This window comes from Dermacentor variabilis, chromosome 2, assembly GCF_050947875.1.
Source record: "Dermacentor variabilis isolate Ectoservices chromosome 2, ASM5094787v1, whole genome shotgun sequence".
Classification (NCBI taxonomy): Eukaryota; Metazoa; Arthropoda; class Arachnida; order Ixodida; family Ixodidae; genus Dermacentor; species Dermacentor variabilis.
The window spans coordinates 54,149,980-54,166,279 of record NC_134569.1 but is presented as its reverse complement, the minus strand read 5'-3'; the positions used below and the strand labels follow the sequence as shown (position 1 = coordinate 54,166,279).

At 47.5% G+C, this 16,300-nt stretch overlaps 2 protein-coding genes across 2 annotated transcripts in view; one reads left to right on the top strand and one right to left on the bottom strand.

The window, feature by feature from the left end:
* LOC142571870 (dimethylglycine dehydrogenase, mitochondrial-like) overlaps window positions 1–8,040 on the bottom strand; it is a 40,787-nt gene extending 32,747 nt beyond the window's left edge. Inside the window, exons 1-3 of the mRNA XM_075680545.1 lie at window positions 7,632–8,040; window positions 2,537–2,726; window positions 801–899 (exon numbers count right to left, since the gene is read on the bottom strand). Coding sequence (XP_075536660.1) covers window positions 801–899; window positions 2,537–2,726; window positions 7,632–7,732 — 390 coding nt within the window. The 5' untranslated portion in view covers window positions 7,733–8,040. The remainder of the gene's footprint in view (window positions 1–800; window positions 900–2,536; window positions 2,727–7,631) is intronic.
* A 442-nt stretch (window positions 8,041–8,482) lies between these two features.
* The window catches only part of LOC142571871 (betaine--homocysteine S-methyltransferase 1-like), a 43,300-nt gene continuing 35,482 nt past the window's right edge, over window positions 8,483–16,300 (top strand). Inside the window, exon 1 of the mRNA XM_075680546.1 lies at window positions 8,483–8,614. Within this exon, the coding sequence (XP_075536661.1) occupies window positions 8,612–8,614 (3 nt within the window). The 5' untranslated portion in view covers window positions 8,483–8,611. The remainder of the gene's footprint in view (window positions 8,615–16,300) is intronic.

Genomic DNA, 16,300 nt, shown 5'->3' with positions numbered 1-16,300 from the left:
TCCTGTGCATATCATTTCGCTTTTCATATTCTTCGCTGCTGCGACCTCGTCGTCGGATGGTTCGGACACAAGGCCGGTTTTTTCCTATCCTGATTTATTTCGTGGCCTTCCATTACATCGGACAAATTTTAGTTTCACACGCGTGGTGGGCCTCGCGCACGTGGCGCTCTTGCTGGCCAGAGGTACTCATTCGAACAAACGAAAATAATAATATATTTGGGGGTTTTTACGTGCCAAAACCACTTTCTGATTATGAGGCACGCCGTAGTGGAGGACTCCGGAAATTTTGACCACCTGGGGTTCTTTAACGTGCACCTAAATCTAAGCACACGGGTGTTTTCGCATTTCGCCCCCATCGAGATGCGGCCGCCGTGGCCGGGAAAAAAAACGACGAATATAGCTGGCGCACACCTTAGGAGCACATGCAAATTATTGACCTTTGCGTCGGGTGCTCTAGGCACGTGGAGGGAATCGCGCGGGACTTCAAACCTCGTTCTGACTTTGCTATCTTGACAAAAGTGGTGCCGGTCTCGTCTCCGGCGTGACGCAGAATCTTGTTTTGTTCTCCCTTTCCCTTTTTAGTTCGGCTGTTTGTCGTATCAACAAGCGCTGCGTAGCTCCCAAGCGATCCCTGTTCGGAGATTTCCCGATAGGTTAATGCATTTCAGGTAAGCATGCTTATTCTGCACTCCTGCACGACGGCATTTACAGCTGCCTCGGCGCATTGGAAAGAATCAGTGGATCGGCAAGAGTTCAGCCATTGACCCCCGAGAGTGTGGTGCCCTCGTCCCTTCACCTACTCGTCCAGTGTCGAGCTGAAGTGCGGCGAACAAGTTGATGCTGTCGTAGTGGATCCTCTTCATGTTGATTCCCGGGTTGTAGAGTGCCGCGAGGCCTGCCTGCACAACCAGCGCTAATAAGACATCGTCCGTGAAGGGTTCATTCATTCATTCATTCATTCATTCATTCATTCATTCATTCATTCATTCATTCATTCATTCATTCATTCATTCATTCATTCATTCGGAAAGCCATGTGCGATACAAACGTATAAAGCAAAACTTAACTTGAGGGAAACGAAATGAATGTACTATCACACCTTGCCCAAAAGTTGTCCGGTAGGGCCGGTAAGTTGCCAAATTAGATATGCCTGTAAGCATCGCAGGCGAGATTTAGCCGTAAACAGTGTGTTGCCTCGAGCAATAAATTACAACAAGAGATAAATAATCAACAGTCTTCTGATATTAGAATAATTTTTCGTGTCCGTTACCGACTCGGGGAACACTTCGTCTTTGTAATTACATACATGATGGTAGTGTCGAGACTGGCTGTGTTCTGAAAAAAGAAAGTTATTTATTTATATGCATTCGAACACTTTCACCTTTTAAAGGGCGTCCTTGCGCAGCAATGCAGAGCTCCCAGCGTTCTTGTCAGCTTGCGAATATTTCCTTGACGTCTTTTTTTTTTTTTTTTTTTCGGAAGGAGTCGAGCACCCTTCTGCGATTCGAGCTTGATTAAGGCGATCATGCCAAAATAGTAGCCTTTGAGCTGAGTTATTAATTTTGATAAGAACCGAATCTGACGAGTAGGGTAGAAACCGTGTTGTTTCCGGTGAAAAACTCGCGTGTGTGTAATGGTCTGTGACAGGATGCATTGTCGTCGTGCAGAATACAGCTGCTCGATGCCCCAAACCTTGGCAGTAAAACTAGCTTTTCATAGCGTGATCATTCATGACGAGCTTCTGATACACAATACCAGGAATGCCGAAAAACACGATGAGCGTGCACTTTTTCGAGCTGAGAATATGCCACACATCTTTTTTTTTTTTTTTCGGTCGTGAACACGTTGGACTTATTCACTGCGTTGCTTGTTGCTTCGTCTTAGGGTCGTACCCGTATACCCAAGTTTCGTCCCTAGTGATGACCCTCAACGTGAAATACAGGTAATTTGTAAGGATTCTTTTCCGCGTTATTCGCTCTCTTCCTAAAATCGGAAACACGGTTCACAGGTCGCCATTTTGACCGGCTCGAAATCCAGCTCGAATCGCAGAAGGTCGTTCGACTCGCTCCGGAAAAGAGACTTCCAGTACACGTTCGCAATTTGGTAGGAGTGCTGGAAGCGCCGTGTTTAGAAGGCGATAGTGTTTGAATGCACATAAATAAACAACTTTCTTCAAGATAGAGCCAGTCTCGAAACATTTTGATGCCACCTCGTATAAAAGCCGTATATTTACGCTTTCTACACAATAACAATGAGAGATATTCTTTACAATCTGGCTACGCTGGGACCTTCCCCCTGTACATATGATCCACATGTTGTAACTCGATAGTGTGCAATAAACTCAAACTTAAGCACACAAATACTGACAAAAAGAAAAGAAAGAAAAGTGTAACACATGAAGTCCTACTTTAAACCAAATACGATACAGCAGGAGGATATGAACGCTTGAAGAGGAAGCAATCGGCTGGGAGTCCATTCATCACTAAATAAATAAATAAATAAATAAATAAATAAATAAATAAATGGGGTGGCATACCGCGTGCCATGTTGAGCCTGCCGTCAGCTCGCTTTTCTCGAGCAGCACGACGTTTGGTTTGCCCATCCGGGCCAAGTGGTAGGCGAGGCTGGTGCCCACGGCGCCACCTCCGATCACAGCCACCTCAACGTTAGAAGGCAGCGCCTCGGCGGCGGCTTCCTTCCCCGTATCACACGCTGCCGCTCCCGTGCTGCACAGTAGTACAACGCAGGACTTTAGCAATATACCATTGTTTATGGCTGGTTAGTTCATTACGAGGCTGGACCAGCAAAGTGCCGTGAAAGAAACATGCACAGAGAATTGAGCGAAGCTGTTCGTCGGGGGAGGGGAAAGCCGATTTTTTAAAAGTTAAAGCCATATGAGTTCAACTCACCGTGAAGCCAAGAAAACCACAAGGTAAATCACCTGTTTTGTCTATTGAATTGGTGGTGGTGGGTTGTATATAGAAACCGGCATGTTTAGCCAGCGCCCACTTCTTCAGCCTGGCAACCGAGGCAGCACTTGCTGCGCCTCATCGTCTCTTGCAGGGTCACGGCGGTACGTTACCACACGTCAATCAAACCAGTCTCTCTCTCAGGAACGCAAGAACACGTGAAGCTTTCTTGCGGACTCTAACTGACCCTTCCGGAAACACAAAGCGCAAACTCACGCATGCGGAAGGTCTTTCCTTCGTAGGTTCTCAAGGAAGAGCGTATTTTTCAACTCTGCATCTCAAGAATGCGTTATGTAGAAGTTTGTACGGCTCCCACCGATGGTGGGTTGTCTTCCGTTCCACATTCATTTCTTTTTCTTTTTTTTCTTTTATCAAGAATATTTGTTACAAGTTCAACCATCGTCAATAAATAACTTGACAGTTGCAGGGAAAAAAAACAGTAAGCTATTCCTATGCTTTTTCTTGTCTTCATTGCGACAGTCCTGAATGCAAGAAAGGATCTTGGGCTTTGAATTAGGCGCTGTTAGGAAATCCCAGAGGGCCAAAATTATCCTGGAGCCTTCCATTACGAGGTCCCTCACAGGGCAGGTGTAGATGCGTCAAACATTGTGGGTTACCTTTCTATCTGAACGCAGCTGTCGATTCCATATACAGTGTATTTTCCTATCGGCTGCAACCCGCCTTCAGACAATGCATGGTTGCAGCCTTTTATCGGCACACTTCCTCACGCCCTCCAAAAATGGGCGAGATTATTGAGCCCTTCAAACTGCTGCATACACAAGTCACAACTTCGTTCAAAGGTGGTCGCACCGCTATGGAAACAAACAGTACGATGCTATCGCGCGATTGCAGGGAGGTGTGAGGAAGAGGAGAGAGAGAGGGGGGGGGGGAATGTCGTGCGTGAGCTTTCGTTCGTTCGTTAGTTCCTTCGCTAGTTCGTTCGGGCTGACACTGCCAGTCACGCTGACACTGACAGGCTTACACTGACAAATGTCGCCGATGGTTTCAGCAGCATTTTCCTTTGACTGACAGAAATGTTTAAAAGTCGCCTGTGGAAGATAGCACAGTTCTAGGATTCAGCGGGATAACGCGGACAGACGGACACTACTTGAACGAGAAGTCGAAATGCATAGTTTTAACAATTAACAAAATTTAACCAATTAATTTGTTAAACGAATTACTTTACGGCTCATATTACCATTTACGAACTGTAGCCGATGAGTTCGCGGGATTTATTCACTCGGAACGAATTCGCACGATGACACCAGTTTAGATATATTCTTCCCCAAATTATGCGGTCAAATATAGGCGTTCCAATTATTTTTGAACCAAATGCGTAAGAAGTCACTTTTTAAGAAAAGTAAGTGGAACAAAAGTGCACATTTAGCGTAGGTCATGTCTGCTTCTGCGAGAAATCCAGTTCAAGGAACTGTGCCATCTGCCACGGGCAACTAAAAAAAAAATTGTCAGTAAAAAAAAATTTCCGCCCAGTAGAAACTTGGACAGTCTTGAGAAACCTCCCACGCATGGGAACATGCACGACTCTGCACAAAGTCGACCGATAAAACAGTAGTGGCTAACACATGGCTATCTGCCATCGAAAACAACCTTACGGTACGCCCCAAATTCATGATGAAGCAGAACGCCTTTATCTAATGTCATGGCATGCGCAGCAGGTGTGCGCTTTTCGGCGATATACACGCAAGAAAAAAAAAAACAAATATAAGCAGCTTCTTACAGTTTCGCGTGAAATTTTTCACGCGAAGCTTTGCAGCTGTTCTTGCACCGAAGGAACGAGGAAGAAAAAATTCACGGTTAACTGTTGTAAGACCCCGCGTTTTCAGGTACACTTGCTTGGTTTACGTGCAACGCCAAAATAAATGCCGACGTCACCAACACATCTAATGCCGTTGGACTGCTTTGCAGCGAACTGGTGACAAAAGTGCTTGAACTGTGGAGAGCAGAATTATACACGGTGTTCCAACCGTCAAGCATCAAGTAGAAAAAGAAAACCAAAGTCGAGCCTTCCAAACGAATGAAGCCGGACGTATGTTGTTATCAGCAAATTGAAGCATCCAGTTTCTTTTTTGTATTGTTTATAATTCATTAGTTTGTGATTATTAATAAGTTACAATGCTAATTATTATGCTTACAGCAGATATGCCAACATTCAGTTTCATAACTCATTCAAAAACACCAATTGTTTGCGGTTCGCCATCTCTTGCGTGATTCTGTTTTTCTGTGACATCTACAATATATTACTTCTAGAAGAACATTGCACGGCACTCGGACACTTGCATATGCCACAGGAGCGTTTCCGAGTTAATCGTTTCCCTCTTGTGTATGCTTTGCTACTAGACACGAAATCAATTACATTTTAAAAAAGTTATTGAAGCCATACAGAGCAGCATGCCTGTAAGCATGCACAGGAACTTCATTTTTGGAGTACTGCTTCGCAGGTGTTCGTTTTGCGAATACATATTATTGTCATTATTTGGCCCTTGTCGTGTCTAAGCCCCTGTCACGTCTGTAAGTGCTGCAATCCGTTTTCGTTTCTGTTGTGCCTTGCTTAGTGCATCGCAGGTGTCCAGGAACGCGTCCGACATCTTAGTTTGCCTTTAGTCCTGCAGCTCCTGGACATTTCTATGTCCGAATAAAAGTGGAATTAAATTTGAGCAGTTGTTGCAGAAACACGTGGTATGAGACTGAGGGTGCCTGTTGACAGCGCCAAAAACTTTGTAGCGTCGTGAAGTGGCACAGGTCACTGCATATTTGTGCAGTATCATCATCTTCGTCATTGTCATCATCATTATCATAATACCTTTATGTCCGCTGCAGGACGAAGGCGATCTTAAATTACCCTTTTCTAAATTTTTTATTGAAATAAAAACAATAGAAAGAGATGTAGTCACCCTATAATGACGAAGGCTCCTGCTTTTCGCATAGCATCAAATACCCCTGTCTTGAGAGAGCCGATTCCAAGTAGTGTCTGGAAATTTCCTAAACTTGTCACCTCACACTCTCTGCCGTCCACGACTGCGCTTCCCTTCCCTTGGTACCCCTTCTGTAACTCTAATAGACCACTAGTTATCCGCCCTACGCACCACATGGCCTGCACGACTCCATTTCCCCCCTGAAGTAAGCTATCGGCTACCCCCGTTTGCTGTCTAATCTAAACCTCCCTCTTCCTGTATCTTAACGTTACTCTTAACATTTTTAGTTGCATCTCTCGTGCAATGTAGCGATGATTTATTCGCGAATACCGAAGTCAGGCGCGGAGAGAACGCTATTTGCGAGTGCAACCAAACACACACGTTGAGTGCCTGCGGACATTAGACGGTGGCGCGTTATCTTCGGATAACGTGTCTTTGTGATAACGCTATGGGTCGTTGAGGCCGAGTGCGCGCAGAGATAGGAAGATATCTTGAGGATTTTTTTTCGTGTTTGTTTGCCTAACAGCGAAGGTCGCCACCGCACAGGCAGAGCTGTAGCAAGTGGCTGCGATTGTGGTGACAAACGGTCCCACAAAGACTGTCGCAGGGGCTAAAAGGCTACGGCGTTCGTAAAGACGACCTTGCTTGCTTTGGTGATTGGCCGTTAGCGCAATTTCTGAACTACAACAGGAAAGTCCTCGATTAGGAGCGTTGGAGATAAGACCATTTTGGATTTTTTTGTCTCTCATTATCCGAGTGACTTCGGCGAGTGATTCACTGTGTTGGATCATGTGATCCTCATTTTGTGATACAGCGCACTATATAATTGGCTTGTTAGTGTGCAGTGACTGTGGTGTCACAACGCTTTATTCATCGCGTTTCCTACGAAGCGCCTACACTACCTGCCACGGACAAAACACTCGCACGCATTTCAAGCGGCCACGCGGTGCGTGTTCTCCGATAAAGGAACAATAGCGCACTATTGGCAGGTGTCGACATACTGAGGATGCTGGAATTAATGTTGCGCAACCTTTCTGCTCTGCTGTCAAATGAAATGAGTCTAAAGTAAGGAACTGTGTTGCCATCGGTGCTTGGGTCTAATGAATGTATCCCAAGTCATTGCACTTGCCACCCCAGCTGTACTGTTGTCAAACGTAAAAACGTATTTACCTGTGCTGATATTTTTTTTTTTTTTTGCTGTATACGAAAGGCGTACGATCACTCTTTAAAACATGTGTGCATTCGCATTTCCGCAACCGCTTTTGACGTGTAGAGCTCCGCTTGCTGTATACTGCTCGACGGGAGGCCCCAAGAAACTGCCAATTTTTTAACGAGCGATAACTATCGCGCTGATGATGACAGTTGGTAGGCTGATACCATCTACTCCTCGTGACAGTTCTACGATCGGAAACATGGGGAGCACATGCAGCTGACAGCGTCGCGCATCGGGTGCAATGATTGTCACAACGACGAATATACAACGCCCGCAAAGAGATAGCGGGATTAAGCAATCTCTAGCTGGGCGGCCATTGAACCGTCCAGAGAATTGTTTCGTCTGCTCGAGCCATGGCTCGCGCAGACGAGTAGGTCGCTCGATGTTAACAGCACCAAACGCTGCGCAGAGGGGGCCTCTTTTAGCTCGCGAAAGTGTGCGCGCGGTGTAATGAACAACGTACGTGCGCAGCTCGCTAAACGCGAGCAAATTGCAGGTCTGAGAGAGAATCCCCACCTCAGGTGCCGTGTGCCGAGGCGGTCGGCGCGTCTCACGCAATGCCAGAGCCGGCTTGCACGTTGTCGCAGCTCGGCTGGTACGCTTCTCAAGGTCACCATTCTTTGCCGTCGCCGCTGTGCCAACACGTGAAAGAAGATCAGACTCTCTCCTTGCACCTTTACGCAACCTCAACAGAGCATCTCGCATCGACGATGCTGGAAGGCTAGAGACGAAACAAGCGATCAACTGTCACGGAACCGAACTCGTAGTGCTTTTGTAGGCGCTCGGACCGTGCGAACTGAGGACAGCTGGCTGTGCGCACATTTGATGCAGACCCTTTCTTGGCCATTTCTCGCTCTTGAAGAGCCGTTATCACGAATACACATGGGGGTAGGGGACTCCGGGCACGTGCTGGCCATACCCACCGGACCCCCCCCCCCTCCCCCCTCCTCTTTCCGACTCCTGCGACTTTCTCAACTGGCTGCGGGCTGCCAAGGTCCGGATGGGAACCAGAAGTCCCTGCTGTTTTTTGTTGTCTGGTGAAACGGCGTTTTCCTTCTCTTCCGCCACACTCCTCCTTGTTCGAGTTCCTCTCCCGCGGTCGGCGGAGAAGAGAGGCGGGCCAGATAGAGAAGAGGGAGGCCACCGCGGGAGCGGAGACCGATTCTCCGCACTGGGCGATTTGAAGGGCAGACAGCCTTGCGCGTTACACGGTGTTGGCTACACGCGCCCCGTAGCGGGAGCGCCCTTACTATACAGTCCCGAAGATCGATAGATTCTCGTTTCCTGCTCCCCCCCTCCCCCCCCCCCCCGTTCCCGTACAGGAATATGTACACACGACGAGAGAGGGAGTCTGCTCTCCGGGGGTTTAGGGCCGTGCGCACATCGAGCACCTATTTAGGCGGCATCCTCCCTCCACGGGCAAATTCCTTCGTCGCACTGTTGGTGTCGGAGCGCAACAAGTGGTACCTCTGCTGCCCCGACTTCCAGATACCGCCATGGTGAGCCTGAAATTTCGTCTTCGTTTTCTTGCGAAGACGCGCGAGTTCTTTCCTTATCCGAGTATTGTTGTTATTTTCTTTATTCGGTGGCAAGACGCCACATGCAGAAACTCCGGTGTTCCCTTCAATCTTATCAAGGGAGGTCGCCTCCTCTGACACCCCCAAATTTCGACGCCTCCAAAGAGCCTTTCCGTTCGTTCTGCTGTTCGGAGACCTGAGGGCGGTCAAAGCAATCGCTTGAGGGGACGTTCGGTTTGGATGATTTGCCCGTGATTACGGCAAAAGCTTGATTGTTGTCCTTGTGTTAGCTGCCAAGAAGGCCATAGTGTCAACTTTTTGTGGTTCATGGTCCAAACAGGAAACAGCCAAAATAATAACGTTTTCCGTCTAATTCCTTTCCAATTCGATCACTGAACCCCAACCTTTGCGAGGGCAACGACTCAAAAGTTATGAATGTGCGCCAAAACACGTGCACTCTACTCGAAACTCGTTGTCAGGCAGAATGTTGCCAGAGCCCTTTCACATATCTTCTTGATCTTGTGCCGCCATTTGTAGTAGCGCATTCTACTTTAAACCTACCGAGCGAATATACAGCGCCGGAACTTTTATTATGCGTTAGTGGATAAACTAGGAGCAACAAAGCGGTTCGCACAGGATGCGGCCGGCGTTGTTCGACATGCCTCCGGGAACTGTTTACTTCCCGAGTCCCTGCGTCCCGCATGCACGGCGTTACTACTGCCGCTGCCTTTCCACGCGGATAGCGGCTGCTTCCTGCCATGCCCGCCTCGGGCCACCAGTGCCGCCCAAATACTTCGCAACAGAGCTGTAGAACGTTTCAAAATAGTATGGCCCTGCTGCGGACGCTACGAGGAGCGTACCGGGCACTGAGATCGAAGCTTAACTTTGCAGTTGTACCTTGCAAGGAGTTGTACTTTACCCTATCGATGTGGTTCCCATTCTACCGTGCGGCAGCGCCGCAGTCGCTGGCCACACCACGGCCCTTATGATGCAGCAGCCGCACAACTGTGGTCCCCCTGGGCCAACTTCCTGGTGGCAGGGAGGAATAGAGTTGACAGATAACTCATATCGATATTTTGTATGAGACAGAAACGAATCTTCCAATCGAAAAAAAGAAAACTTCTTGCCCAGCCTTGGCCAGATGGTTAGCGGTCGACCAATAACTGGTAGGGCAAGACTTGCCAACGTAGCTTGGGGGTCGGTATCTGCCTCACGTCGGGTGGCCCGACATAAATTCTTGAGTGACTCCGATATATCCGAAATAAAAAAAAAAAAACGTGCTTTTGAGTAGACCTCGACACTTCGTTTTGATAGGTATTGAGTCGCCCTAACATTGCCGTGTACATATCATCGTATATTTATTTACTTACTCATTTTTCGCGTAATGCATTTGTCGCTGCCTACATGTACGTAGCTCGTCTTGCCGCGAAATCGCACGTAGAGCTCTGCACTCCGGCTGACGCTACGTGAGAAGAACAATTACTTCTTAGAGGCAAACGTATGTATGTCTGGTTCTCGCAAATGCAGAAAGTATACCGTGCGTTTCACGTAATTTGGACCCGAACTTAAAAATATGCAAGTGCCACGTAGCTGGACAGAAGGAGCTAATGTTGGTTGTCGCCAGTTATCAGTTAGTAGTAATTGATCAACCGCTGAAGTATTACAGTCAGAGCTAATGTATCAAAGAGAAAAGTGTATACCATCCTAAAAAAAATCCCGACCCAGCTTTCTGTTGCTCAATACGTGCTACGCAAACGTTTCTTCCGAGCTTGAGAAAGCGCGCCAATCACGAAAAGGTTACGCTGGACACCCAGTATACACACCCTATTTCGTGAACCACGACATCTCCCGATGGGTGCGGTGTGACGAAGCGAAGTTTTCGACGTCGGCTTAAAACGATTACGCAAGACGTCGACTACACTTGAGCTGCGTAGCTGGTATAGCCGTGTGGTTGTAATTTGGGCATTTGAGAAATCCTAATTATCTCGCACTAAAACAAAACTGTCGACCAATTACTGTGTGCCTCTGCGACCGCACTGCGTCAGCCGTATGTCGCGACACGCCGCAATTCCATATTTCGCATTCCGGCCGGCGCGTTAGCAAATAGGGAAACGGTCTTGCTGCGTTCTCGGAGCGAGGTCCCTGACCGATTCTGCGCCAGCGTAGCTGGCCAACAAACATGGCCCGCCTATTGCCCACCTATGACTCGCTGGAAAAATAAGAATTGTTGAAAAAAAATAAGCCAATAGTTCCCTAAGTATTGCCAGTCGTCGGCCGTGCCGCTTTTAACTCCCCACTGCAGCGTCTTCTCCTTCGCGTTCTTTCGTAGCCGCTTCTGATCCTCGGCCCTTGACGGGGATTGAGCTACGTGCATAAACGACGCCAAGAAACGCCACTGCTGCCCTGACGATGACGAGACACGCTGTGAGGCTTCCCTTGTTCTCTAACTGTTGATAACTCGAAGTCTCAATTTTCTTATGAACAGCTTGTCTTGTTCGGGTTACTGCAATGTCATGCTACTTTATAGCACAGCGCTCGAAATTAAAGCCTCGCCAACATTTCCTAAAATCGGTAACGACATAAACATCGAGCACGAGCTCCGCTTATAAAACCACACTGGAACCGCCCCCTCATATTGAAAGAAGTTCGTCTCTGTCGTGACAGGATAGAAATGAACGAAGGTTATTGACTGGCTAATCTATACATATTATCTTTGAGCTAGACAGCGGTTTACTTATCAGTGACTACAGCACGTTCACGAAGAATAGAATTTGATAATTCCACATACTGAGCTATATGAACCGCATTTTTTTTTAGAACGATTCGCTTGTTTGAAAGTGGTCGGCAAAGACGCGCAAGTTTACGCATTGGCAGGGCGTCTCGCACGCAGACAAGATACTTTTGTATGCCTGACTAAACTTAATGCAAACACCAAACGAACGAATTCTTAAAACATGATGTCTCAGTCAGAATACTAAATCCAGTTTGAGGCGTCTTGTTAACCTCCTGGGAAACTTGCAAAGCATGCGCACGTTTGGCTTTGCACAGAATAATAATAATTAAAAAAAAACTGAGTGCCCTTCCACTGTGTGAAGGAGCATGACCAGCGAAGCTGTGTATGTGGGATCCTCAATGGCGAACTGCACCTACGCCGCGGGTCGGCCTGGCATTTCAATATCTTCGGGATCGGCCCACATATGGGTACTTAACGCCTGCTTCACTTCCGCCAAGGGTCGGCCCGGTATTGCACTATCTTCGGGATCGGTACACGTATGGGGAGCGCTTAACGCCTGCTTCACCTCCGCCGCAGGTCGGCCCGGCATTTCAATATCTTCGGCATCGGCCCACATATGGGTACTTAACGCCTGCTTCACTTCCGCCAAGGGTCGGCCCGGTATTGCACTATCTTCGGGATCGGTACACGTATGGGGAGCGCTTAACGCCTGCGTCACGTACCTCCGCCGCAGGTCGGTCCGGCATAGCCCTTAACAGCTTCGGTGTAAAAAAGCTATATTTTCTAAGTTTCCATTACGGTGGTATTGATAGCTTAAACCTTTTTCGTCTGCAAAAGCGCGTTACTTCCGATAAGACAAGCACTCATTGCGGTGCGCCTACAGCCGCACAAATTTGCTGCTCGCAGCCTATCTTGTCGGAGCCTGCAATTCAAATCAGTGTTTATGTTCTTGCGGGGAACTGCTTATCTTGGTACCCCTTGTTGCTTGCGACGTGCATATCTGATACCCCCAGAAAACGTGCACAGCAAGTGAAACTCGCTGGTTGACGCCTCCCGAGTTATCGCTCTTGTTATTCATTTGTAGTGATTACTCAACCCCACCCATCCTTGTAGTTAGCTGATGATAAATTCTCCTGCACTGCATGGACTTGATGTTCGACAACAGCGGCCACTACTGACGAATTCAAGGTGCGAAAAAAAAACATCAGTTTCGCCCTAATGGCACAAGTCATCCAATTTAACGGAACTCACTCAGACTCACTCGCAAAATTTATTCTTTACTTAGGGCTCGCTCGGAAAGACTCAACAAACCTCTACGGACTCATTGGGACTCCGCAGACTCATGAGAATTCTTTCTCATCCGGGCTCAATGGGACTCAGACCCACCATAATTCCACTCAGGCGGGCACTCTCAGACTCAGACTCATGGGTTGGTGTGAGCCTGAGTGACCTTACTCATAAGTGAGTTTGCCGGCCCTTGCCTAATAGAGCCAAGCAGTACGGCTGTGTGTAACTCAAAAAGGGCGCAGCAGTGATTAGTTCCGTTTCGTACTGCAAGAGTGTTCAAAATAGTGGGCTCAACCGACTTCACTTGTAGCACGCAAGCATTAGGCGTACAGTTTGTAGTGACGGGGTCGTCTGTACAAAGATAGTGCGATTCGGACTCATAATTCACGCAGGCGAGCCTTCTGGCTTCAGACATCATTAATCTGGCGCGTCCACTCATGTGTCGCTGCAAAGTTGTGTTCATTGAATATATTACGACAGAGTCGACGACAGCAAATGATTCCCCAGCGCGTACTGCAGAGAAGCACCATTTTCTCGACGAACGCTTGGAGCAGCTAGCTTAATAACGTCCAGTCATTCAATTAGAATGCCTCCTCTTCAGGTATAGCCTATGAATTTATCGTCTCGATTTAAACAAAGCAATTTTGAATTTGGCCTATCTCATGCCGGGCACATCTCTTTAAACCAACGTGCGCAACATTTTACGTGCGTGCGGCGAGGTTGATTATGTTGACGACCAACCGGCTCATCGGTGGGCAATATTCTGCGACTCGAAGGCGGCCTTACAATGTCTTCTGTCAGCTCTTCGTCGCGGGTCCTGTGAACAACTCTTGTCAGAGATACGAGAAACGCACCATCATATATGATCGCCAAAGGACACGACGTCGTGTTTCAGTGGCTGCCGCGCCATTGCGGTAACTGCGGCAACGGCCTCGCTGACGAAGCTGCTAGTAAGCACACGAAGGCGCAACCCTTGTTTCTGTACTATTATGGTGGACTGACGCAGCGCAACACTTAAGCAAGCTAGCGCACATTAGAAAAGTGGCGCACATTTGAATTCACCAAACATCGATTGCATTCCCTCGACCCATGTATGCGACTGCGGCTGTTACCTGGGCTTTCGCGAAATGAGGAAACAATACTGTGCCGCTTACATTTAGGCGTCGCATTCACCAATGCATATACGTGTTTAATTGAAATGGTTGATAGCGCCGAGTGCAATGCCTGCCGTGTCGAGGAGACTATAGAACATCTGCTGTGCTACTGCCCACCTTCTGAAAACGAAAGACATGGCCTCTGAACAGCTCTAAATCAGTTAGATAGAAAACCGTTTGCCTTGAACAAGATCTTTGAACCATGGTCTCGCATACCGCAGCTACAAAAGGCCACAAAAGCGCTGCTGCGATATTTGAAAGCTACCGGATTGAGTCACCGTCTGGGATCCGTACTGAGTGACCGATCGGTATCCCCAGTGGACTTTCTGTTCTTCTTTTAATCTTTCCCTCTTCGTCTCCCTTTCCCCATTGTAGAGTAGCCAACCGGGCTCAGTACTGGTTAACTGCCTTTCAGTACTGCCTTTCACTTATCATTTGATCTCTCTCTCTCTCTCTCTCTCTCTCTCTCTCTCTCTCTCTCTCTCTCGTTTCATGATTGCCATTGTCATGGGACACCGGGTAACTGAATGAAATTGCTTATCACTTACAAGCTCCTCAGTCTACTGGATGTCCGGTTGCAAACGGCATTGCGTGCATGTGTCAAATGACGTAAATAAGCCCTTTTTGCCAGACTGGACTCCCCGCAAATTTCATATTCTTCTTTATTATAAATGTGAAAATATTCGGTATTCGAGTCGATATTCGCAGTATTCGCGATATTCGAGTCTTTAACGAGTGTTCGGATTTGATTAAAATCGAAAGGTTTCAATATTGAAACAGCCCTAGTTTTAATGCTTCTGGATAGAAGGCATTGCTATAATTTGCATTTACGTTCAAATAAATGAAATGAAAAGAAAGGTACGAAATGTGCATGTGCACCTATAACATATGACATACAAAAGGCTTCAGATAAGTGCATTCACGAGCCAGCGACAGCACGAAGCAAACTTTCTGTCGCAAATAAAACTGGTTTCTATCCTTTTATCGTGAATGAGCATAGTTGAATTGCTGCACCGAGCTTTGCTCGAAACGGGGCCAATATCAGTGACCGACCGGTCAATTTCGTACATGCGGTCGTTGTGGCCTCAAGCATATCTGTAAAGCAAATGCTAAGCACAGGAACAAGGCATCGCGAGTTGCTGGTACAAACAAGTACACATCCTGAGTGCACACAGTCTAGGTTTGTTGCGCAATCAGACGTGTCTGGCACGTGCCGGACTGGGCAAACAAACGAATTCATTGCGAGCAAATAAACGCCACGCTCAATCTCAGCCACATCCGGCTTCCGATAAAAGCAGATAAGCTGTTATCTGCGTCGCGTGCTTTTCCGCGGTAGACTTTTTTGGTCTCTCACGAGCATTGCGAACGTAAAAAAAGCGCCGTTGCAGTGTTGCACAACAGTGAAGGGCGACCGCACTGAACCGCCCTCATGCAACTGGCAGTTTCAGCGTAGCGCATCAAAGCGCGGTCGAAGGAAACGCAATGGGCGCCAGCGTCATGGTATTATAAACATGTGAGCATACACATAGCGTTGCTATACGCCTGCAGTAATTTTGCCGCTAGATTTCATGAATTTTGGGTTTTTTTAGCGACATTTTTTTTCTGTTTAGCAACTAGCGACTGCTTTAGCTACATGACCGGACAATTTGGCCACATGTTAATTTGAAGTTCAGCAAGTTTCTTCGGAAAACAATTTCAACAACGCACTTTAATAATAAATAACTAGAATTAGGTGGTCGAAATTGGCTTTACGGCTCGTGGGCTCCCTGAGCAAAATGGCTCAGCAGCGGCCTCTATATACTCATGGAAGTCGTGAAGTCGTACGTTGTCATACGCTGTCGTTCATTATTTTCTCTTGTCCCACCACATCTGTCCCACCACATCTGTCCTATCACATTTGTCCCACAACATTTGTCCCACAACATTTGTCCCACAACATTTGTCCCACCTGTATCACCACACTTCAGATTTTTGATTCGGAATTTTCGGCGAGAGCTGCTGTATAGCTTTCGTGCACGTGATCGCACGGTGGGCGGGAAGCCGAAAGTGAAACATGCTCAGAAATTCAAAAACAGTGGCTCAATGACCCACATTTATGCAACTGGCTCCTCTGCGAGACGACGAAGGAAGGGACGAAACTTGCATGATGTAACTATTGTCGATGTGAGCGTGCGTTCAAGTACTCCGATCTCCGAAAATGCGTGCGAAGCAAACGTCAAGAAGAGGCCGCAGAACCTGGCACGTCGAAGCAGCCGCCGATCACGTTCCCGAAAGCCAACACCACTTCGCCGAGTGTAGCTGATTGTAGAGTACAGCCGAACACTGCGGCATTGCGACGGCTGATCAGCTAGTTGCATGTGATAAATAGCGATTCTTCGGCGACAGTAAATAACTCTTAACACGCTCATGCCTTTTTAACCGAATTATGTTACACTCTCAGTGGTCTAAACTGCGGTTAGTGAAGCCGAGGAAAACGGGTTCATACATTGCTCT